This window comes from Salvelinus namaycush, chromosome 9 (genome assembly GCF_016432855.1).
Source record: "Salvelinus namaycush isolate Seneca chromosome 9, SaNama_1.0, whole genome shotgun sequence".
Taxonomy (NCBI): Eukaryota; Metazoa; Chordata; class Actinopteri; order Salmoniformes; family Salmonidae; genus Salvelinus; species Salvelinus namaycush.
This window is the reverse complement of record NC_052315.1, coordinates 44,932,377-44,958,918: the sequence shown is the minus strand read 5'-3', so window position 1 is coordinate 44,958,918 and position 26,542 is coordinate 44,932,377. Positions and strand designations below refer to the sequence as shown.

At 42.8% G+C, this 26,542-nt stretch overlaps 1 protein-coding gene across 1 annotated transcript in view; it reads left to right on the top strand.

The window, feature by feature from the left end:
* The first annotated feature begins 808 nt into the window (after window positions 1-808).
* Window positions 809-26,542, top strand: part of LOC120054122 (transcriptional enhancer factor TEF-1-like) — a 43,000-nt gene continuing 17,266 nt past the window's right edge. Inside the window, exons 1-3 of the mRNA XM_039001532.1 lie at window positions 809-959; window positions 1,380-1,483; window positions 17,493-17,747. Of these exons, the coding sequence (XP_038857460.1) occupies window positions 17,525-17,747 (223 nt within the window). The 5' untranslated portion in view covers window positions 809-959; window positions 1,380-1,483; window positions 17,493-17,524. The remainder of the gene's footprint in view (window positions 960-1,379; window positions 1,484-17,492; window positions 17,748-26,542) is intronic.

Genomic DNA, 26,542 nt, shown 5'->3' with positions numbered 1-26,542 from the left:
GGATGAGTTTCAAAAAACAACTCCTTAAAAGTCTGAGGCAGTGCTGCAAGGGTGCATATTAATTCATAAATGTTGGTATGATTAGATAGAGGTATAAACGTTTAACTAAAAAAAAATGTCCTTAATCTATTGTGATGATTTATCTCCTTGAAAGATGAGTTGGCTTTTACACGTTTGCAAACAAGTGGTTGTGAAACACTCCCTCTCCCTCTCCGTTTATGACCTTACAGCCTTTTGTAATGGTCAAAAGTAATGATTTGGTCATCAGGTCAGCTGTAGGTACAGTTCCATCCACATGCTGCAGGATGGAAGGTTATAGACTTGACACCAACAGACATGCCATGATAATAACAATTCAGGTGCATTGCTGGGCAGCTTGAAAATCAGCTTTGACGGGAACATTCTCTTTTCTGCTACATAATAAATACCTACAGCTGTTTTTTTTGTTAAAGTTTTTTATTTTTTATAATGTATATTTGGGAAGAAAGTTATCCTATTGATAGTATAATGCCAACTAACAGTCTTATTAGTTCGTGGATCATTCTTGGAATCTAAGTTGTATTTTTTTTCTAAACAGAAATATCAAAGAGAGTTAGTGGATAGTCTAGGTATAATATGCACAGATTTTTCGTTTTGTCTTTGAAGGAAGTTTGGGCGCACTACTGTTCTTTTGTTGAGTGTGTACAGTCCCTCCCACCCGTCTGGCTCAATGGCTTCAGAGTTTAGAATGACGCCACTCACGCCCCGCCCCGAAAACTCAATCTTTGCGTTCATTTCATTCCTGCTCCCATTCCGCGCATACTTCGCATCCCTGTAGATACGCGGCGAATTTTACGCACTAGCCGGCTGGTCTGGAGAAAAAAAAACCTTGTCAGTTCTGAAAAAAACATCTCAGTTCTTACAGCAAAATCGTAAAACAGCTCAAATTGTGACAATTAACCATAATAGAGGTGTTTAAGGTAAGTTTCCAACTACTTTGTATGATAACTTATTGTGATGCGTTAGTAGGCAACTGGGAAATCTGTGGTCAGATTTAATTGGAAATTATTTAAGGATGACTATAGTATATAAAAAAAATATGTAGCCTATCTAATAGAGGTAGGCCACTGGTGAAATAGATTGTAGAAACTGCAAGCTTGTTATATTGGCTGGCTGAACTAGCATACATCGGAGATCCGTCGCTTTCACTTTGTGCATAGACGTCGTCCGACATTGCATGAAAATTGACATTTAAAAATAAAAAGAATAAGCTGAAGACTCCTTTGTATATTGCGACGGCGCCACAGTACATCGTCGTATAATTACTGTAGAACACATATTGTTGCTTTTACATGATATAAGTTATTCAGACACTTTTGATTGTGTTTCCCCCCCAATAGGGAGGGAGTTGCCGTAAAGGATATTTTGCTTTCCTAGCGCAAAAAAGCATACAAGTCAAGAGGACTTGTTGCATTTCGGGTTTTCATTTGGCCCTTTGACATCTGTAAGTACACATTTTATTCGTACAATATAACATGTCGATGATGTAATATTGTATCCTAATCAGTAACTTATTGCCTGGGGGAATTATTGTTGTGTGATATCTTTCTGTTTACAGTAGTGTTTGGATGTGTAAACAGTTTTGCAATCATATTCACCACCGAATGATTTTTCCTTAGAAGTTATTTTGATATTTTCATATAAAAAAAAACATATTTTCATTATTTTAGCTATCTGGTACATTATGTGTGAAGGAGAAGTCTATATTACAGAGGGCCTTTGCCTTCGTTAATGATTCATTCGACTAGGTACAAGTGTGTAATACAGCCTCTAACCCTCCTGTGATTTCATGAGTCCAAGAAGCAAATTAAAATCTTTTGTAATTTGGTTTATGAATGCTATGATAAGTACAGTGTTTCATTTAATTTAATCACCATTCTCTCATCAAAGAAAATATGCCTGCAATTATTCCATGAGCCCATGGATTAGATTGGAAGTTTGTTTTGATCATGCGTAATCCAATTTTAATAACCTGCCTATTTTGAAACAATAATGTGAAACATCTCATCTCAATTAGATAATTAACAGATCTCTTTAGTGAAATACTGACTTGAGTCAAATGTGTTCAAGTATTCAGCTTTACTTGTCTTGATTTTTTCACCCACATTATATGTTATGAAACTGTTTTTCAATCTGACCATTGGTATGTCACTAAAGTTAATGTCATTATCACTTTCCTCAAAGTGGACTTAGTTTTTAGATTGAAAATAAAGCTTGAAATAAATATTTTGTCTAGCCAAGAGGGACTTAAAACCGCTTCTGAAATCAGAGGGGTGGGGGGAGGTGCAAAACTCACCAGTTACTTATGGGAGTGGAGGACTGTGGGTAACTTTGGAAGAGGGGAGGGAGGGATGGATGGAGGGAAATAGGGTATTTTATTATCTTTGCTGGGTTCAGGCTGTGAGTATATGGACAGTGGCGTAGCGCAGTTTCGCGTGCTCGGAAGGTCCGAGCAACAAAAATGTTTATTTTTTTTGTATTTTGTTTTGCTGCCATGTGGCAGAGAGAAACATTTGCAGTTTAATAGCTAATCTCATGCTATTTTACAAATTTTTCCATGCGTCTGAGAGAAAATGTTCCAATTTTAAAGCTAATTTCCTGTAATTCGAAATATTTTTTTGGGGGCCCCAACCTCTGGTTGGACCCCAACCCCAAAGGCTTGTGGGCTCCCCTGCCTTGCGTGGGCTGCAGGGATTGTGTGCTACGCCAGTGCGTATGAAACTGTTGAATCACCATGGGCAAACAGTCCTACTCTTCAGTCCGTTGACATCTGGTTTAGTACTTCATGCACCTGTAGAGGGAAAAAAAATGCAAATCCAGACGTTTGGTTTTACCCCTCCCTGCTGTGGAAATGTGGACTAACGACCATTTGTTCGGTTGTGTTTGCCCCTCACTGTCTAGGCCAGCCTATTGTTATGCCTGCAACAGGCAGTAGAGGCACCATATGGCTCCTGTGTGCCTAGTCGGTGCTATCCGCTTAATTTAGCTTATCAATGGCATTACAATATGGTAGATTTTTGAGTCGCCAGCTATTTTCTCCTTGTTATTCTGTCTTTGTATAGGGAAAGGGGAACGCCTGACACACCGAAGCATCCACAGCCTTAGAAAGTCACTTGGATAACCTGGCTCCCTAAATTACAGTAGCCTATCTGAATCTATGTTAAATACCTGGACTTTATCCCAAACAACAACATATTAAATTGACATGACTTTTAAGAACCATTGGTCTCGTCAACATGTTATAAAATCAACAGGTGATTTACCTTCTGAATGTGGGAATGATAGGCCTACACTGCTTTGTGTAACAAGAATCTCTCACGATTTCATCTGATTGCAAATCATCATCCCTCTACTATTCTAAAAGAGATTTTGTCTTAAATGGCCATTTTAAACATTAGAAGTGACCATCTTAACTAAAAGCCATGGAAACTAAATAAGTTGTCAGTGGAAACGGTGTATCATTTGGTCCCTTTCTGTCATTCCCGTGTCTTATTCTCAGAGTAGTGAAAATTAATGCTGAGATAGATTGACTGAGAGAATTATGTCTCATTTCTCTGGCCTGATAAGTTACCTTGTTGTCTGATACTCGCAGGACACAAAATGTGCGGCGGCAACAGAGAAAGGCTGTATTTTGGGAGGGATAGCCAATTCAACAGAAAGTAAATGGAGTGTAAAAGAGAAGAAAGAAAATTCATATGTAATGACATTTGGGAATGGGTTTGTTAGAGCAACAATGCGTGGTGCGGTGGGCTGGTGTGTCACAGCACTGGGGCAGAGGCACGGGGGGCAGGCTTTGTTTGGAGAGTAGGGGAACAATGGGCGTCCTCCAGGGGCATGGCTGCCTGGCTGCAGGAGGGCCGGCCGCTCTGCTGGCCTGTTCTCCGGGCCTCCCTCCGTGCCCTGAGGTAAACCCTGTGTCACAAAGGGAGCGTTTCAGCACGGTCTGCTGCGCCGCACTTTCAGCCGCGCACGGCCCCACAAAGCAGACGATGGGTGCCACCAAAACCGTACAGCTGGCACTCAGCCAGTGACGTCATGGCAGTGCTAGCTGCAGCCGCGGGGAATCTCTGCCTGCCAGCTTCTTCTGGCTGCACTTTGGCCCTGTCCACCAACCATGGGACCACTGTAACTCTAGGGTTAGGACACACAAGACCACAGGGTTAGGAATGTAAAGAGGGTGACAGACAAGGGTGCTTTCATTATCCCTTCGAAATTAGTACCAACAGCCCTCACAACAACAAATGTTGTCCAAATGTAGTTGTCCAAACGCCTCAAGTTGAGGCGTGCCATCTATTTAATCAATGGGATTAAATATATTGCCCCATAAAGCTTTAAAAAAAATATATATACCATATTATACCACTTAAATTACTTAAATATACAATAGCTGCATCAGCGATTAACAGCTTCGTAATTCAAACCACCTGACAGCTGAAATGCTATCTTCCTTTTTGTTTTAAGTCTCTCTTTTCCAAAATAAAAATCCTGATAGCTGTTTAGGCTACAGATGATGGGTCCTACGACCGATGTGTCACGACAGCAATATGCAACCCATCCGTCCTTACATGAGTCAGAACCTGAAGCTCAAACAAACCTCCTCAGAGTTATTGGCCTTAGCTGAAACAGGAAATCCAGGCTCCAACTACTTCCTTTCCCTGGACTGACTACAATACAGTAGTAGTGGCAACATGTACTGATTATACCACAAGAAAATAAAAAATACCTTATAGCAGATAAATTGAGTACAATTGTTGGTTCCTACAATGTTATTTAGCATTTGGCACAATGCTACCACTTTACTTGGATTACTGTGGCCTACTACATCATTGGTTAAGTACTAACAGATAGGTAGCCTAGCGGTTATTAGCGTTGGTCCAGTACCCGAAAGGTCGCTGGTTTGAATCCCTGAGCCGACTACGTGAAAAATCTGTCAATGTGTCCTTGAGCAAGGCACTAATTGCTCCTGAAAGTCTGAATAAGAGCATCTGCTAAAATGGGAAATTTAACAGCTATGATACTTCAGTGAATATCTAGGCTCTTTTGACAAAAATATACTTTGCAAGGGGATTTAAATAAAAGATTCCCACCATCACACCCCATCCCACTTTTGTCTGTAAATAAAAGGTGTCTAACTATTTCAATAGAAGAGAAGGAAAACACAATTTGGGCTAAATTGAGTTTGTACATTTCGTTAGGTGGAGCTGAAACGGTCTCTTTGTTGGGTCCTGAGCACCGTGACTGTTTTCTAACAGAGGTTGTATCAGTGTTTAGCCTAGGGACACACAGGGTTCACATCCCCCTTTGAAACCACATGCTCCTATCCTGCGGAGTGTCAAGGAAGGATTATACACTTACACGCAGAAGGCTGCTCTGGAGTTCACACTTCTTGGAGCATGTTGATATTACTCCAACCCAGGCCTGTCTTTCCTGGTAGAGCCTGTTGTTGAGGGAGAGAGTGACGCCCCAGGAAGATGACAGATAACAGAGGGGTCTGACTCAGCAATATAGCCGCCTAAAAGGAAGAATAGGAGTTGCGCTTATAGGAAACACACCAGCAACACAATACCTGGAGGAAGTGGGCCTGCTCACAGATATATGGACAATACATGGGGGAAGCAAAGTCTTTTTGGCTGCTACTACCACGTGTTGCTTAAAGCTGAAAATTGCAGGAGATAGTTTGGAATCCCCGAGCTGACAAGGTAAAAATCTGTTGTTCTGCCCCTGAACAAGGCCGTTAACCCACTGTTCCCCGGTAGGCCGTCATTGTAAATAAGAATTTGTTCTTAACTGACTTGCCTAGTTAAATAAAAATAAATAAATATAGTACTACAGTATTACTGTGGACCCCTTTCCATAGTTCACAGAGACGAGCCTCAATTGAACCAATTGGGAATCTGCACTGGCTGGCAGTCGGAGAGCGAACAAAATAGGTGGGAGGGGATGACTTAGGTGGGAGGGGATGACACTGCTGGAGGGGAGACAGACAAACAACAAGCGCCCTCCTGTCTTCCCCATGTAGTGGGACTAGTGAAGTATCCCGGTACTGTAGCTGTCTATCGGGGCCTGAACGCTAACAGAGTTACGCTGCTGCCAGGTTAGCTTGGGTTTACTGATTACTCTTCCTCCAGAGCCTGATAGCTGGACATTGTCAACAGTTCAGAACTGTAGAAGGAGGCCAAAAGAACTAGATGACTAGTGTAGGTACGAGTGGGTCACCTAGTACTGTTGCTTATTACATCTGAATTCGTATCTTATTTTCCCCCAACAAAATATTCTGTTTTTTACATAATTCTTTCATGAACCATTCATCAATTAAGTTGTTGCCTGGAAACAGCCACATGTTATTGCTTTAATGCAGTCAAAATTGATTTCTAATTTGTGTGTTGGGTTTGTTTTTATAAAAGAGATGCAGCGCCCCAGTGTTTTGTATTATGATGTAGCAATAAGTAGACCATTCAAATTGCTGGCTTTCCCTACTACACGTTTAAAATACTATTGCATCACGAACAAAAATTATTACATTTTTGTGGCATCCGTTTCATCTATTAAAGTGAAATGGTTCAGCACTGTTTGTGATTGTTGGAAAATACAATATGTACATTTTTGAATCAATCTTTATATTGAACACAAAATGAACACAGGATTTCTATTTGATATTTCTGTTCCCAGTTTTCCAGCGTACAATGAATGTATCTGAAGTTGTCACTATTGTGCAGGCCACCTTGAACTGCATTGACTGAACTTGAACTGCATGACTCATCAGGGTAGAATTCAATTTAGCTCTATACAATGGTAGACATCAGACTCCAAAAAGAAGCTACATGCTGTGACTAATATTTGTGAAATTCACTTAAATGGATTCGTCTTCAGAGTGACTGTCAATAGGTCGTGCATCCTTGCCTTATACTACGGTGGATCCTATATCATGCAGGGTCATAGCTTGAGCCCTTTCTAAAACCCTGGGTCTATCTATCTTTATGTCGCTAATAAGAGCATTTCCATGGCGTTCAGTCAGGGCTTGTGGTATGTAGTAATCTGCTCAGACTTGACTGTTGCATTGACACTGGCATTTCCCCCTCTCACAGCCTGTGATAATTAGCTAGCGTGTTTTTGTATTCAATAGAAACCTCGGAGCACCACTCAGTGACTCTGTGAATAGCCTGGGTCTCAGCCTGTGTCCCTTATTAACAAGTGTGGCAACAGTCCTCTGACACATCAATGACCATGTTACTGCTGTCTTGTTACTGCTGTCTTACAGGACAGAGCCACCTGGTTAGGACTGGGGTTGGTTGGTGCTCTCTGTGGTGTTGAGGCAAAAGCCGAGAGCTGCACCTCTGAGGATGGTGTTGTCATTTGTCATGTCATTTGGAGCTGTGATTGGACTGGAGCCTCATCCAGCCGTGCTCACTAAGGACCAGTCTCTTCTGGTAATGAGGATGTCTCTCTCTGTCTGGTGTTGGGAGAAGGAGTGCACTCTCATTATTGTTGAATATTTTCCCCGGTATTTTACAAATGTTCCATCCCGAGAATAAATCACTTTTCTCCCCGGTAACCCGGTATTTCCCGCCATAACCGGAAGTGTCGTTCAAAAGCATTATAAAGCATATAAATATCTGGATTTGATTGGAGCTTTGATCAGCATGAACATTCAAACCTGATGCTACCTGAGCTTGATGCGCCATATACAGGGCCTTCGGAAAGTATTCAGACCCCTTGACCTTTTCCACATTTTGTTACGTTACAGCCTTGTTCTAAAATGGATTAATCTACACACAATACCCCATAATGACAAAGCGAAAAAGGTTTTTTAAACAGAAATACCTTATTTACGTAAGTACTCAGACTCTTTGCTATGAGACTCGAAATTGAGCTCAGGTGCATCCTGTTTCCATTGATCATCCTTGAGATGTTTCTATAACTTGATTGACGTCCACCTGTAGTAAATTCAATTGATTGGACATGATTTGGAAAGGCACACACCTGTCTATATAATGTCCCACAGTTGACAGTGCATGTCAGAGCAAAAACAAAGCCATGAGGTCAAAGGAATTGTAGATCTGGGGAAGGGTACCAAAAAATGTCTGCAGCAAAAACACAATGGCCTCCATTATTATTATTATTTTAATTTTATTTAACTAGGCAAGTCTGTTTTCAATGACGGCCTACCAGAAGGCCAAAGGCCTCCTGCGGGGACAGGGGCTGGGATTAAAAATACAAAATTAAAAAAATTATATAGGACAAAACACACATCACAACAAGAGAGACACCACAACACTACATAAAGAGAGACCTAAGGCGACAACACAGCATGGCAGCAACACATGAAAACAACATGGTAGCAGCACAACATGGCAGCAGCACAACATGGTAGCAGCACAAAACATGGTACAAACATTATTGGGCACAGACCACAGCACAAAGGGCAAGAAGTTAGAGACAACAATACATCACGCGAAGCAGCCACAACTGTCAGTAAGAGTGTCAATGATTGAGTCTTTGAGATAAAACTGTCCAGTTTGAGTGTTTTTTGCAGCTCGTTCCAGTCGCTAGCCGCAGCGAACTGAAAAGAGGAGCAACCCAGGGATGTGTGTGCTTTCGGGACCTTTAACAGAATGTGACTGGCAGAATGGGTGTTGTATGTGGAGGATGAGGGCTTCTTAAATGGAAAAAGTTTGGAACCACCAGAACTCTCCATACAGCTGGCCGCCCGGCCAAACTGAGCAATCAGGGGAGAAGGGCCTTGGTCACATGCGCCGAATACAACAGGTGAAATGCTTACTTACGAGCCCCTACCCAACAATGCAGTTAAAATAATTAAAATAAGAATAAGAAATAAAAAGTAACAAGTAATTAAAGAGCAGCAGTAAAATAATAGCGGGACTATATACAGGGGGGTACTGGTATAGAGTCAATGTGCGGGGGCACCGGTTAGTCGAGGTAGTATAGGTAGAGTTATTCAGGGAGGTGACCAAGAACACGATGGTCACTCTGACAGAGCTCTAGAATTCCTCTGTGGAGATGGGAGAACCTTCCAGAAGGACAACCATCTCTGCAGCACACCACCAATCAGGCCTTTCTAGTAGAGTGGGCAGATGGAAGCCACTCCTCAGTTAAAGGCACATGACAGCCCGCTTGGAGCTTGCAAAAGGCACCTAAATACTCTGACCATGAGAAACAAGATTCTCTGGTCTGATGAAACCAAGATTGAACTCTTTGGCCTAATTGCCAAGTGTCACTTCTGGAGGAAACCTGGCACCATCCCTAAGGTGAAGCATTGTGGCGGCAGCATCATGCTGTGGGGATGTTTTTCAGCAGCAGGGACTGGGAGACTTGTCAGGATCGAGGGAAAGATGAATGGAGCAAAGTATAGAGAGATCCTTAATGAAAACCTGCTCCAGAGCGCTCAGGACCTCAGACTGGGGTGAAGGTTCACATTCCAACAGGACAATGACCTTAAGCACACAGCCAAGACAACACAGGAGTGGCTTCGGGACAAGTCTCTGAATGTCCTTGAGTGGCCCAGCCAGAGCCTGGACTTGAACCCGATCGAACATCTCTGGAGAAACCTGAAAATAGCTGTCAGCAACACTACCCATCCAACCTGACAGAGCTTGAGAGGATCTGCATAGAAGAATGGGAGAAACTGCCCAAATACAGGTGTGCCAAGCTTGTAGCGTCATCCCCAAGAAGACTTGAGGCTGTAATCGCTGCCAAAGGTGCTTCAACAAAGCACTGAGTAAAGGGTCTGAATAATTATGTAAATGTGATATTTCATTTTTTAAATTTATTTTGTATTAGCAAAAATGTCTAAAAACCTGTTTTTGCTTATTCATTATGGGTTATTGTGTGTAGATTGATGAGGGGGAAAAAATGATTGTATCAATTTTAGAATAAGGCAGTTACGTAACAAAATGTGGAAAAAGTCAAGGGGTCTGAATACTTTCCCGAAGGCAGTGTATTAAAAATTCATTTTATGAGCCCTACATTAATGACATTTAATGAGCCCCAGTCCCGAAAGGCCCAAATGATTGTGCCGTTATCCATTACATATTGAATATAGGCACATTACGTCTGACAGAATAACATAATGTAGCTAGCTATGCTCTCTTGGGTAAATAAATGAAACTAGCTCCAGTAGGCTAATCTATATTACTGTATTGTATTGTATTATACTGTATTATATGGACTGGAATTACACACATCATTCAAACTATGATAAAACAGAAGAGAGCATCCACATTTGGTGCAGCACAAGTAGGCTATAGGCTAGCAAATTTGATTTTAATTTTGAAATAATATAGGACTAGAATTAGATGCAGAAGGCTTTCATTTCTCTTCACGAAGATTGAATGGTTATGGGTCTGAATAAATAACTGCTATAGCCTACCGCCATCGCACGTTCGCTCTTCTTTCAAACTACCCGTGATTTCTACTGGCTGCTGTATTTAACATTCAGCAACAAAGAGCTTGCGTGTCACGGCCGTTGCTGGAAGAAGACCAAGGTGCAGCGTTGTGAGCGTACATTTTCCTTTTTATTTCAAAATGTCGCCAACAAAACAACAAACGAAAAACAACCGTGAAGCTTAAGGGCTATAGTGCCACAAACAAAGTTAACTACCCACAACGAAAGGAGGGAAAAAGGGCTACCTAAGTATGGTTCCCAATCAGAGACAACGATAGACAGCTGTCCCTGATTGAGAACCATACCCGGCCAAAACATAGAAACACAAAATCATAGAAAACAAAACATAGAATGCCCACCCCAAATCAGACCCTGACCAAACCAAATAGAGACATAAAAAGGCTCTCTGAGGTCAGGGCGTGACATTGCGTCCCTCTTCCAATAGTCTATTGGTATAAGAAATGCAAAAAAAATGATGTCCAGCAAGCTATTCTAGTCTATCTTTTCCTGCATGGGACTCCAAGAGCTAAGGAGTGTTTTTTTAAGGAGAGTCCAGCAGAACACAGGTGTTTGCATATTATGCAAGAGACAGAGGCTACAAGTTAGAAGCTTATTATACATAACCCATCATTAATTAGCTAAATGTAAGGCTAATACTGTATTTAATGTATTACCTGAAAGAGGTAGGCTAGGGCATCTAAATATAGGGCTAAATATCAATCTAGAACAGGATGATCTATTTTGGATACAATTTGAATGGAGTTGATGGAGAGAGAAAGACTGTGAGAGAGTGCTTGCACGTGCATTGATTCAAAGCAATTTGAGTGATAGGCTGTTTTAAAACTCTGCAGCTGCAATGAAAAGTTTTTGATTTACTATGAAAAAACAAGGTGACCCCCGAAAGCCAGATGGAGATGGGTAAATTAGACGCGCATTCGATCTTAATATTACTGTAGCATAGTCTACGCTGCAATGTAGGCCTACCTGTCACAAGAAAAAAAGCTACCATGGTGAGATGATAGGTCTACACATGCATTGTGAACTGCGCTCCTTACTGAGATGGGTTAACAGTTCATATACATTTTTTATTATAACTTACCGGTTTCTTTTAGTTATTTATCCCATGAAAAGGGAGTGATTTTCTCTGTTCCTGCCATTCAACCCTAATGCTCAAATGTTTTTTTTTTTTTTTTGTATAGGATTAGGTCCCAAAACTTGCTATGAATGTATGTAATGTACCTCTAATTACATAAAATCCACAGACTGCAAAGCGAATTTAAATGTCGAGGCAGAAGTCAGCATTTCAGAAATATTCTAGATTTTTCATGCTCTCCATTTTTACAATTATGAAGGCGACAAAGGAGGTGCAAATGTTAATGCCATAGTAGGGCAGTAAATAGACCCGTTCAGGTGGAGGGACATTGAAATAATGTCATTATGCTGAGGCCTATCCTGAGAGATAAAGGAGCCATGTCTCACTTAGCCCAATGCTGAAATGACAAACGGAAAAAGATGGGCACACTCTTTCACTGATGCATCGTGCTATTGAAATGCAAAGAGATATCTGACAGAGACAGGCATGAAAGGAGGCGTTGTCAGCCTTTGAATTTGAATTTCCAGCCTTATAGACTCATAAACTAATAGCAGGGCTTAAGTAATTCATGCTATCAGTAGAAATGAACTGAACAGCAGGGGATAAAAGCCTTTTTTACTCAGCGATTTGCTTGTAAGATGTTGGAAAAGATCTAAGAACATCATTTGATGGTTGCCTCTTGTAGATAATTAATCCTTTTGTATTAAATCTGTACTTATTCATACAGGTCTCATTTCATAATTACAAAATGCATAATTGTATTATGAATGGCCTTGTTAGTGCAGTTGTCAGAAATCTGTTCAGGCTTTGTAACTGCCGTCTTTGTGTGCTTATATGGTTACCTCCGAGTCCAGCTTTTGTTTAATGGTCAGGTTAATAGAGAAAAATCCCATGATACATCTCTCTCTCTTTGTAGGTTTCAGGCATGGCCATATCCATTTAGTAGTGTTGTGTGAAGGTGTTTTCACATTGCCCCTGTGGGGAACAGATTTCCTAGACATGGCAGAAGATTGGATGCCAGGGAGGTTCTGGTAAAACACAGTGTTTTGTGTTTTGGCTGCATTTTAGACGGACACAGCTTCCAAGAGATAGAGAACATGCCCACGAGGCAGAGGGGCAGAGGACCATGCTGCTGCTTGTGTTCACTGTTACAGTGATAACATGGTCAACCCCCTACCAACACAACCCCCTGGTGATGGAAGCGCTCATATATACATATCATTACATTTCATTACGACACACTGTCTGCTCGGCCTCCCTATTTCCCTCCCTGCAGCGATGCACATTGCAAACACAGAGGTAGCCCCAAAAGAGCTGGAATTAGAGTAGGCGAGAGAGAGAGCAGGAGAGAGAGCAGGAGAGAGAGCAGGAGAGAGAGAGCAGGAGAGAGAGAGAGAGCGAGAGAGAGAGAGAGCAAGAGAGAGAGAGCGAGAGAGAGAGAGAGAGAGAGAGAGAGAGAGAGAGAGAGAGAGAGAGAGAGAGAGAGAGAGAGAGAGAGAGAGAGAGAGAGAGAGAGAGAGAGAGAGAGAGAGAGAGAGAGAGAGAGAGAGAGAGAGAGAGAGAGAGATGGATGGATGGATGGATGGATGGTGTGAATGTATGCCCCCTGTTTCTGTGGAATCGCATTCATGCCATGGCGTTTATTTGGAAGGCTGTCCCTGCCTGGAGGATGAAGTGCAGTGTAAGTGTAGCCACAGTATATTGTTGCATGACTAATCTCCCTCTCCCATCTGCCACTGGGGCCTCGGACAAGCGGCCCCACTCCAGCATCTAGCACGGCCATATTGCACCAATCACAACATTCTGGCTTCCCTTGCCCCTCCCTCCCTTCTCCTCTACATTACTACAGAATCAGTGGAGCAGAGAGGCTGCTTGAGCTGAGACATTGCCCCGCATTGTACACAATGGCATAACATCACGGAGCAACCATGTCCAAACATCAGATCCAAATGAGTAAATCCAGATGATCTTCTTATTGTTTTTTTTTTTGTCATTGAAATAACTCAAGCATTTATACACTCGTCTACTATGTTATTGACAACAACAAAAAAAGGTACATTGATAAATAATAAATGTATCAGGCTTATTATTAAAACTCACCCTCTTGTTGCTCATAAAAAGCATATTTGATGTATGCTAGAAATCACCAGTTTGATGAAATAGTGCCTAAGTATTGCTTCCAGATTCCTCTTTAATTTTGCAGCAGGTTTACATAATTGGGAAATGGGAATAAGGGGGGGGGGGGGGGGGGGGGGGGGGGGGGGTAAATGTATTTGTCTGCAAAGCCTTTTGTGATGTGGTTTGTATCGGGGTGCTTTAATCTTTCCCAGCGGCCCACTCTAACAGGAAATAATCAAGGCTCTGGATGCAGATTAGGGAGGTGATACATTTAAGCTCAACAGATGAGTTAATTATGCAGTTTTCACTGCAGTGGCTACGCTGATAGGATTCTGCTCTTTGCCAATTCAACACCACAATGCTAATCTGGAGGGATTTTCCTATTATCTCTACAGGGATCCAGAAAACATCCCCGTGTTACACATGTCCCACGCAAATTCTCATTTTCCTCCTGAGTACCAAATGCATGTTGCTCATATGTTATACAAAACGGATTGAACAACATATAGGCAGTCATCACTGTCTGTGCCTAAATGTCTATTTGTTGAACTTTGATGGACACTCTCAGTGCTGTAATATGTAGGTCTATGGTTGCCACACATGTCAGTACGGTTCAGTAAGTGCCACATATGCATGTGGCTGTGCCACGGGAAGAGCTTCATATTTCATCACGTTAGGTGCGGTGAGCCTCTTTCTACTTCCTAGAGAGATAGGTTCTGTGAACGCCACTTGTGGGAGTGTGGAGGAAAACCTCAGCGCCACAGATATCCTGCTGGGCAGTGGCAATTATAGTAGCTAGGCATCTCCAAAAACACTTCTGAGTGTCACTGTTGTCTTCGCCGTGAATCCATCTGCTGACAGATTCTGGAACGCCAGAGTCCCTTTTAGTAAACATTATTTTTTTGTTTGCCTTACTAAATCTGCCCCAATTATCTCTGACATCTACTCCTCCAATCATGCTATTATGTCTCGAATCATGCTACTATGTCTCAAATCATGCTACTATGTCTCGAATCATGCTACTATGTCTCGAATCATGCTACTATGTCTCGACTCATGCTACTATGTTTCGAATCATGCTACTCTGTCTCAAATAATGCTACTCTGTCTCAAATAATGCTACTATGTCTCAAATCATGCTACTCTGTCTCAAATCATGCTACTATGTCTCGAAACATGCTACTATGTCTCAAATCATGCTACTATGTCTCGAATCATGCTACTATGTCTCAAATCATGCTACTATGTCTCAAATCATGCTCCTATGTCTCGAGGCATGCTCCTATGTCTTGAATCATGCTACTTTGTCTCAAATCATGCTACTATGTCTCGAATCATGCTACTCTGTCTCAAATCATGCTACTATGTCTCAAATCATGCTACTATGTCTCGAATCATGCTACTATGTCTCGAATCATGCTACTCTATCTCAAATCATGCTACTCTGTCTCAAATCATGCTACTCTGTCTCGAATCATGCTACTCTGTCTCGAATCATGCTACTCTGTCTCGAATCATGCTACTCTGTCTCAAATCATGCTACTCTGTCTCAAATCATGCTACTCTGTCTCAAATCATGCTACTCTGTCTCAAATCATGCTACTATGTCTCGAATCATGCTACTATGTCTCGAATCATGCTACTATGTCTCGAATCATGCTACTATGTGTCAAATAATGCTACTCTGTCTCAAATCATGCTACTCTGTCTCAAATCATGCTACTCTGTCTCAAATCATGCTACTCTGTCTCGAATCATGCTACTCTGTCTCGAATCATGCTACTCTGTCTCAAATCATGCTACTCTGTCTCAAATCATGCTACTCTGTCTCAAATCATGCTTCTATGTGTCAAATCATGCTACTATGTGTCAAATCATGCTACTATGTGTCGAATCATGCTACTATGTCTCGAATCATGCTACTATGTCTCGAATCATGCTACTCTGTTTCAAATCATGCTACTATGTCTTAAATCATGCTACTATGTCTTAAATCATGCTACTCTGTCTCAAATCATGCTACTCTGTCTCAAATCATGCTACTATGTCTTAAAGCATGCTACTCTGTCTCAAACCATGCTACTCTGTCTCAAATCATGCTACTCTGTCTCAAATCATGCTACTCTGTCTCAAATCATGCTACTCTGTCTCAAATCAGGCTACTATGTCTCGAATCATGCTACTCTGTCTCAAATCATGCTACTCTGTCTCAAATCATGCTTCTATGTGTCAAATCATGCTACTATGTGTCAAATCATGCTACTATGTCTCAAATCATGCTACTATGTCTCAAATCATGCTACTCTGTCTCAAATCATGCTACTCTGTCTCGAATCATGCTACTATGTCGAACTAATTGAAGGAGAAAGTATTTTACATGAAGATGCTGAATGAAGCCAAATTCATTCAAATTTGAATTACTCCTTTCTCCCTTCTGATAACCCACATTTATCAGCATGCTGTTAGTGATTACTAACTCAGTTCATAAATCAGTCGGGGAGAGTCATTTAGTGGTTGGAATGGAACGTTTTCCCCCCACCAATAGCAGTAGTTAGTTGTGCAATGTCAGCACTCAGCACACAAAAACCAAATTCAGTCAAAGCTACGCTTACTCTGTGGCAGATTCTTTACCAGCAGCCCCCACCCCTGTCAACCACACACACACACACACACACACACACACACACACACACGCACGCACACACACACACACACACACACACACACACACACACACACACACACACACACACACACACACACACACACACACACACACACACACACACACACACACACACACACACACACACACACACACACACACACACACACACACAGACAGACAGATCCTCCAGTGTACTGACATTCTAGAGGAAACATATGCTGCTAGTCGCTCTTTACAACAAAGCGTGCTCCATGAATAGGATCTTGTTTGAGAGGAAGGAGTTGCTGCCCGGCAACTGGATGGGGAGGGGGGGAGGGGAGGGGAGGGGGGGGGGGGCAGCTGTGCGGCCATCTCCACAAAGCCATGGGGAATAAAGTATATTCCAGCTGTACACTTTCTCTATAGGAAACGTTCTACTTGTTGGGGTGGGACGTCGTTTACGAAACTTAGGCGACGAAGTAGCTGTGTTTAGACGCGGAAGTGACAATGTCGTTTTTGAATGGGATATTGTGAACATAGACTCGTATTTCGGGAGCTCCACGAAGCCTTTGTACGCCGATTCCCCCTATATGAACCCCAGCCATATTGAAGAGCTTGGTGACAGACTGCCTTTGAGTAGTGACTGACTATGATACTGGTTTCCAAGTAGATGGCAGCTGGTGTGGATGAATGCTACCCAAGGCTTCTCTTCTATTCGCTCTCGGCTTGTGGCTTCCTTCTACCATGTTCTTTTATAGCATTTGTATTGTATCTGGATGTTTGTTTTGGGATTGGATCACATTCTCTCACCAGGTGTATACAGCATTAACGATCTGTCCTGCTATACAATGTCTTGTTAGGTTGAGGAGAAATGTTGATAGGAATAATCCTCATGCCTAGGTCCTGGCGACAGTTTGAATGTTCTCAAACTTAGCACTTGTGTAAAAACGACAAGCAGGCATCGGCCTGCCAACTCTCTGGACAAACATAGCGGTAGTTTCACCTTGTTGTCTCGCTTGTGTTCGCTCCCTTCCCGTGCTCTGCTGCTACCACCGCTGCCCAGGCCAGAGTGAACCAGGTCTGCGCTTCTCCGTTTTGTGCTGCGCTCTGTGGTGGTGCTGGAGGCAGCTGGTTTACACTCTGCTCTGTAACTGACTAACTGGCTGTTTGTTTATTCCGCTGCTGGTCTCCAGGTTTCTCCCCCCAGTGTGATCCAGGCCTGGGCATGGACGAGCGCAGCGCCACTATGGACCCCAGCAGTTGGAGCGGCAGCGAGAGCCCCGCAGACGACATGGAGAGGATGAGCGACGGGGCCGAGAAGGGCATGGACGGGGACCCCGAGGGGGTGTGGAGCCCCGACATCGACCAGAGCTTCCAGGAGGCGCTGGCTATCTACCCGCCCTGTGGGCGGAGGAAGATCATCCTTTCAGACGAGGGCAAGATGTACGGTAAGTACAGAGGAAGGAGGAAGAGAAGAACCCCAAGAAAGGCTCCAGTTAGTTAGAACTGGGCTATTGTTCACAGAAGCGGACGAAGTGGGGGGAATATTTATTTTGAATTATTAGAAACAACACATACTGCACCATGGTGAGTTAGTGAGAGTTGTGAGAGTGGTGAGTTAGTAAGAGTGGTGAGTTAGTGAGAGACATGACCAGTGAGTCTGCTGGAGTGCTGTGGGAGGGAGGGAGGGAGGCAGAGGTTTAGAACTAAAGCCAGTGTGAACCATTAGTGAGGAGCAGATGGTCGTGTGGCTGCCACCAGCTGCGCCGTACACTCTCCCCCCTCCCCCTTACCCTCTTTCTCACTCACACACACACACATACACACACACACAGTCCCTCACCCTCCCTCTCTTCTTGGGCTTGGCTGGTGATGTTGGGAGAGGGGGGACACCCCCCTCCTTATCTGAGTGTCATAGTTGCTCACAGCACACAACACAACATCCAATGAAAGTAGAGGTGAACCCCCCCCCTCTCAAACATGACCAGTGTCTGCTCTCGTGCGACCTCACTGACCAAGCTCACAGTCTGTATAAAATCTCAGGCCTCTTACCGAGTCAGAAAACTGATGTAAGAAAGATATTATATACAGAAACTAGAAAACCATTTTCGAGTCGTATGTAACAGCACTGTGGCACTTTGTGAACTTATAGTGAACTTTTGCTGGTTATAAGTGTGTATACTTCTATATGTTGTTGTATGTCTTCAGGTTGTTTCTGAGACTCTTGACACACAAATAAGACCATCTACAATGTTTGAGTTTGTGTTTATTGAATATCGCCCTGACTAGATCAATCTCTGTCTGAGCGTGTTGACAGACGTGTTATCTCTGCTTGGTTGTGATGTATTGAGTGGGATCAGCACAGGGTCGGTCAGAGGTCCTCAGTATTTTAACATGTTCCAGACTCAGCTGCTTGTTTCTTTACCTTCTCTAGAACATAGCAATGATCCCTCTGGGATTTTACTCAAAAACCACTTAAAGACCTGATTCTGTAGGTTTGACACTAACACACATCCATCAGACAGAAACTGGGCCTTGTGCATTTTGTCATTGTAGTTTATTCGAATGTATTACAAATCGCTACGCGTTACTCATGAATGGGATCTGCATGTCAGCGTATCAGGTAGGGAGGACAAAAGAGGGGGTTGCGAGGCATGGGGAGTTGGAGTAATGAGCAGTGATTACTGGAACTGTGGAAGAACTCACTCCAACCTCTCTTCCCAGCCGTGGATCCACTGGGTCCTAGTGCTTGAACTGTGACTCATTGTGGACTCATGTAGCCTGCAGCACAACCTAATATCTCCCTTGTCTACAATTAATATCCTCCACATAGAAGACCATGGATTTGCCTTTACAAAACACTCCGATCCTGTTGGCCACCACTGTACTGCGGGCCCCTCCGTCTCATCCCAGAGCTGATGAGACACAGATAGAGAGGGGGTCTAGGCTGATTAAGTGGGCTGATTGCTAGAAATACAATTGTTTGCATTAGTTAGCACTGGAACCACACAGATGGCCTGGATTCAATAACAACTTAATTTGCTGTCCGCTCGGGTCGCATCCTGACCAGACGACAGACAGTAGCTGAGCTTTCACAATGTGAGATGGCGTTGGCATCTGAGAGACTGGAGGAACGACACAGAGCGACCTGGATTAGTCACTAGAGGAGGCGGAGTGAGGCAAGAGCAAGGCTCAGGTCCTCCTGAGTGGCCCTCTTCAGCCCTCTGCTCCCTCCACTCAATGCAGTTAATTAGCAACTGTCTCTATAGCAACTGCCTATTGCCTCTAAACAATGTCTATTTTTCCTGTTGCAGCGGAGCTTATCTCAGTGTTTACCTGTGGGGCTCTCGGGTGCGTTGAGTCTCAGTGGGGCCTGGCACGGTGCCCAGCCTGGCCTGGGGGGGGGATGACTGGGGCTGGGGAGAGGCTCTTTCCTCTTTGTGGAGCGCCAGCTGCTCTACAGGAACTAGATTGAGCAGGTGGAAGGAAGGAACACGACCTCAGCCCGGCACAAAAAAAGCCCACGTACTGACTGATCACAAAACGTACGATTCCTTGATGTTTCTCTTTAATGTCTCAATGAAGTTATCAACCACTTTTCACTTCTTTTATCCGAGCGATAGATTCTAGAGAGAAATCAGTGTTTTTTTAAATGGTATTGACAATCTCCATCTGGTTTAGATGAGGAGCAGATAGGCCTCCGCGGTGGTTCCATTCTGCCACCATTTATCCTGTGAGTGGAGAGGCCTGTCATGATGCCTCATCATCATTAGCCCGTAGCAATCTGCTTTCTCTCTGTTGGCCAGGCCAAATATCCCAGCATGGCTTAGCTGGAGCAGAGACCAGAGCAGAGGCAGGCTGGAGTTTTGTAGCACCATTGATGACATGGCCATTTCCCCTCTGCTTCAGGAGCAGGTAGTGACTGAGGTATAGCTAGTGAATCTTGGATCAGGTTTGGATTTGGCCCTTTGAAGTTCTATGAAACATTGTCACTGTCACTAAAGATTAGCCAACTTTCAATATTTTTTTAAAAGGAAAGAAATGGCTTTGTAATGAGTTATGGGAAGCTGTGTACTCGTGAGGATTGATTTGGTTTACACGATATCTCGTCGCTGCCTTCTAGCTATTGTGGATAAGATCCTGTACATCCAAGCTGCCAACATGGCCGTATGAGATGAGACATAGTCCTCGTGCCCTCAGGGTAATGGTGAAGCATGCTGGGTTGGCTTGAGTCTGAGTCATCCTGGGGTCTGGTGCTCCCTCAGGCTATCCTCCCTGTATGGTACATACAGTATCATGGAACTACAGTAACATGTGACAGTAGGCTTCACTATGTGATGGGTACAGTACAGAGCCTTGACTTCAGCTTCTAGCATTTATAGTTGTAGCCTCTATAGGTAATAATACAACTATAGTACTAGCTGCTGAAACTTACGAGTCTGGAAGAGATTGTTTAAAGTGACGGTACAAAATGTAGTTAAAAACAAACATAATAAAAAAATATCCTGTAACTCCTAACTGCCACGATATGTCACAATAGGAATTATTTTTCTTGTAAAGGTGAAAACAGACAAATGCTAAACTATCAACGCTCATACCAGCTTGCTCTCTACAGTACAGTGGTGTGTGCAGAGTTGGTATTGGCACTGAGCCACTGTCATTCTCCCCGGCGTGGACCTGTATTGCACTGTGGGAAAGACCCACCTCCTCCACACCTTGGGGAACAGCACCTCAGAGTTCTCCTCTGAACACTATATGTATTTCCCATCCGTTGTATTGTGCCTCTTAGAGAGCAAAGATGATGCGTAGAGAGAGTTCAGAGTGTGACCTACACACGTTATCTTCAACGAAGGATGGAGACACACTGTAACGGCTGTCGTCTTCCTCCTCGTCTGAGGAGGAGAAGTTTGAAAGATCGGAGGACCAATGTGCAGCGTGGTAATTGTGCATCTTATTTAATGAAAGAAAACAACTCAAAATACAAAAACAACAAAGTGAAAACCGAAACAGTTCTATCTGGTGCAGACACACAACTCACGCCCTGACCACACTAAAACAAAGAAAATACAAAAGAACTATGGTCAGAACGTGACACACACAGAAGTTGCATCTCTTCATTTTTTTGAACCATTCTGCTATATATGGTTGCACAGGGTGTGGGGTAAAAAAAAGGTATAGCCAGAAAACACCATGTTCTTTGTATTTTCTGTATTAAGAGTAGTGGTCTTTTGTGGTGTGATTGTTTTTGGAAGGGTTTTTAGGTAGGTAGCTTTGATTTTACTATCTGTTATTTTACTACCTTAGAGTGGCGCGACATGACTTTGTCCTGCGAGGGAGGCCGGTTATTGACGATGCGCAACTGAGGTCTGGGAGTTTTTTTGAAGGTGTGTAAAATAAAAATGGAAAGTGCTCAGGAAATGTTTTCTTTTTTACGTTTTCATTTTTCTTTATTTAAGCAGGAAATCACCATTGAGTCCAGGGTCTCTTTCACCAGGGAGCTCTGCTTATGCAATTTCATAAGACAAACTCTAAATCAAATACAATATCAAACAAGTAAAATACAGCAAAACACAAATATTAAAGAAAAACAATTACATTCCTCAATAAGAAGGTCCCAAATCAATATTTCAAATTGCCCGAGCGGCACCAGAACATCCAACTGTGATGTATTTTGTCGTTGGTTCCAGCAATGAGGTGCTTTAAAAATACAGCGAATCCACCTAGTTCGGTGGAGACCCGAGGAACCTCAAGAGTTAACCAACCTTGTGAACGAGTTTGGTATCTCATGTTTTTATATTTTTACAGCGGTGTTTAGGTAAGTCGGAGGCTTGTGTAGTAGAGCTTTGTCAACAAAGAGGGAATACTGTAGTGATCTACGGGACTTTAATGAGGACCAGACAACCATTTGATACAGGATGCAGTGGCGAGTATCACAACTGTCACCTGTGATAAAGCGAAGGTTGCTATGGTAGACGGCATCCGAGGATTTAATAGTAGTGGCTGCTGTCACCATAGTGCTGAGCCCCGGAGAAGCATTATAACGGTCAGGATGTATTGTGGCAGGGGTTAAAACCTTTACCTTTCCAACCCTAATCAGGGAAACTCTTGACAGTCAAATTGCAGTTGCCAGTTGCTGTACTGTAACAAAGAATGTTCTTTTATCATGAATGTATTGTTGTTGAATGAGAGATACACTAAAGACCTCCGCTGTTTCTCGGTCTTCAAAATGAATGGCTATGGTGAAAGTGGGATGGTAGGAAATGTGCCAAGAGGAGAGTTCCCCGGATGCTGCAGTAATGTGTTCCCGTGTGGCTCCAGTGGGGTGTGAGCTGTGACCATGAAGGGCATGCCTGTACCTGTCGTCTCACACACACACACGATCGAAACAGGAATATCAATACCATGACATACAAGACCTGCCATGTTTACATAACAGAATTAGAGATCTTCATACAATAACCATTGAAACAAAAGGCATAGAGATGATTATCCAGTGGTATTCCCTCTGTCTTCCTCTCAAGGTAAATGGAGTGAAAGAGGCTCTTGGCACATCTTTGTTTGTTAGTAATGACTCAGTGGCCTTCAGGGGTAGAACGTGTTCTTAACAGAGCCTCTCGCGTTGAGGGCATGTGTGTGTCTGGAGTGTTTGGTTCGTAAAAGAGCACTAGGTGTTCATCTGTAGGTCGTTATGTTGCACTCCCTTCTGATGTAATTATTCCAGGAACAATGTGTTCCTTTGAAAGACATGATAGATTCATGGTACTTTGTGTGAAGGCCCACACAGGGACAGAATGACAGAGGTAATGATGACAGAAAGTGTTGTCGAGATAGAAGGAGAATATGTGAGCGGTCACAACACTCAATGCTGTTTCTCTCATTCTCTCTCTCTTTCTCTCTCACCCTCACTGTACAGTATTTGTTTGGGTTGACGAAACAATTCCGATGTACAGTACATTTTGCTTCACACCATTTCTTTGGGACTAGGTTGAAGAAAATCTTGAAAGGTAAATACCTTCGTCAGGCAGCTTAAAACTTCTTATGGCTGCATCCCGCTACCGGGATCGATATGACAGCAGCCAGTGAAAGTGCAGGGCGCCAAATTCAAACAACAGAAATCTCATAATTAAAATTCCTCAAACATACATGTGTCTTATATCATTTTAACGGTAATCTTGTTGTTAATCCCACCAAAGTGTCCGATTTCAAATATGCTTTTCAGCGAAAGCACTACAAACGATTATGTTAGGTCACCACCAAACCACAATAAGCACAGCCATTTTTCCAGCGAAAGATAGCTTTCACAAAAAGCAGAAATAGAGATAAAATTAATCACTAACCTTTGATTATCTTCATCAGATAACACTCATAGGACTTCATGTTACACAATACATGCATGTTTTGTTTGATAAAGTTCATATTTATAACAAAAAATCTGAGTTTACATTGGCGCGTTACATTCACTAGTTCCAAAAACATCAAGTGATTTTGCATAGCCACATCGTTTCAACAGAAATACTCATCATAAATGTAGATGATAATACAAGTTATACACATGGAATTATAGATATACCTCTCCTTAATGCTATAAACTTTACTTAATGCTATAAACTTTACTTTACGGAAAAAGCAAATCATGCAATAATCTTAGACGCAGCTCAGAACAATAGCCAAATTAGCCGCCATGTTGGGGTCAACAGAAACCAGAAAATACATGATAAATGTTTCCTTACCTTTGATGAACTTCATCAGAATGCAGTCCTAGGAATCCCAGGTCCACAATAAATGCTTGATTTGTTCGATAATGTCCGTTATTTATGTCCAATTAGCTACTTTGGTTAGCGCGTTAGCGGTAAACAATTCCAAAGTCACAAAGAGCATCCACTATAACGTGACGAAATGTCCAAAAGTTCCGTAACAGTCAGTAGAAACATGTGAAACGATGTACTGAATCAATCTTTAGAATGTTGTTAACATACATCTTGAATAACGTTCCAACCGGAGAATTAGATTGACTTCAGAAGAGCGGTGGAACGGAGGTCCTCCTCATGTGAAGGCGCGTGTTCAATGCGTGGTCACCTCATGGCAGTGATTACTAATTCCTGTCTCCTTCGGCCCCCCTTCACATTAGAGTCATCAGACAAAGTTCTATTGACTGTTGACATCTAGTGGAAGCCGTAGGAAGTGAAAACTCATCAATATCTCGCTGTAATTTCAATGAGAGCTTGGTTGAAAATCTGCCACCTCAGAAACAATTCAAACAGGAAGTGGAACTTCTCAGGTTTTTGCCTGCCATATGAGTTCTGTTGTACTCACAGACATAATTCAAACAGTTTTAGAAACTTCAGAGTGTTTTCTATCCAATACGAATAATAATAGGCATATATTAGCAACTAGGACTGAGGAGCAGGCAGTTTACTATGGCACCTCTGTGCACCTTTCATCCAAGCTACTCAATACTGCCCCTGCAGCCATAAGAAGTTAAGGGCCTGTGGAGTTCACTTGAGGATATTAAAAAAAAAAAAAAAAAAAAATCATGTGAGATTTCCAGCATGCTGATGTAATGTTTCCATCCGGGCCTCTCTGTCAGAACTCTGAGAGGCCCGAACACACAGGTGAGCATGGCTAATTAGTCCTGTTAAAACCAACCAACGGATGCAACCAACCAGCAACATTCACTCCCACAGGTCGTGAGTATGCGTAGTGGGCCACAGTTTGGGATAGAGGGAATTGTGGTTCTTAGAGTGCCGTTCTGCTGTAAATATATACACACTTAAACACACACACACTTAAACACACACACAGTGCCTTTTTAATTTCAAAAATTGCGATGAATGAATACAGTGGTCCTTTGCCAAACCGAGACGTGGTCGTTGTGGTCTGTGGACTCCTCGGTGTACTCCAAGCTCATCAGAGACTGGGCTCAAGATGACGTTTGGAGTCGTTCTAAAACAACTGAAGTGCTTTATTGTGAGTCGAGGCTATCGGCATCGGGTATACATCATCCTTCCATCCTAAACGTCACGGCTTAAGAAAACGTTTTTCTGACTTTGAAACCTTTGTGTTCTGGAAGTACCACTGAAATGGTTCTATAAACAAACTCAAAATCACTGCTGCATACTATGGGGTGCCTTAATCAAAATGTTGGATGTTTCTGCCATTCATTTCACACGTGCGTTACTGTGCAAAGATTTCCCCAAATTAGCAATTAGAACAGCAAGTGATGTTTGATATTCCCTGATTGCTGTGTTTGGCTTTACCGGTGGCTCCTTTTGTATAATGAAGTGTGTTGTGATTGGTGGAGAGCTGGATACATCCATAGGGGAGGGCTGGAGGGGTATGTTGATAATGAGAAAAGCCATCGTCACGGCCTCAGACCATCTGACTTTGGCCTTGAAGTCTTTCTCTCTGGCCCATTCTCTAAATGGGAGTGGGGTGGGGGTGGGGGGGTCATAATGTACTGTGTTAAGCCATCTAGAATGGGCAGCTGGTCGGGGATGGAGTCAGATGTCAGCCTGCCAGAGGAGTGTGTACGTGTGAGTGTGTGAGGATTTATTTGTCAGGGGGAGTGACGGCCGCACCCATTGACTGCTCTGAGGGAAACACCTGCATTGGAGCTGTAGATCTTATCAGACTAAGCTCCCTATCTCCAAGCTAAGGGATGGGTCAGAACAGCACCATCTGGTTTAGGGACACAGGGCCAGGGCTAGATCTATTTCCATTCAACAGGTCCAGAAGTAATTCAGTATTTTTGTTTGTTTCTATCTGTGTGTTTTTATCTTGTAGTTTGTATGCCTGTGACATTGCAGCCTCTTTTAGATGCATTAAAGGTGCTACACATGAATTGTTGCGTTGTAATTTCAGAAAATGTCCATAATATACCGTATCTGCAGTAATAGTGGAATGATAATGTTTCACAGTATTTCTTACCCGCCAGTGTTGTGATTGGCTGTGATATTCGCCTATTGATTTCTCCCGCCGGAGCGCCATCTGTTGTCAAAATGGGAAAAGCTGTTTTGACTTTGGCTTTGTTATCTAGTGGAAATCGGGTCAAGTGGCCAATGTAGAAATCGTTTTTTCCCTGGTTGCTAAAATTCTACACTGTTCTCTCAATTTCAGTTTATGTGAGAAAACAAGCATTGAATAGCGTAGGGAATAATTTTACCACCAACATCTCTGTGAAATATCTTTTCAATAACAAAAATGTAGTTTTTGGACCAAAGTAAAAGGCTCAAGCACGAGTCTC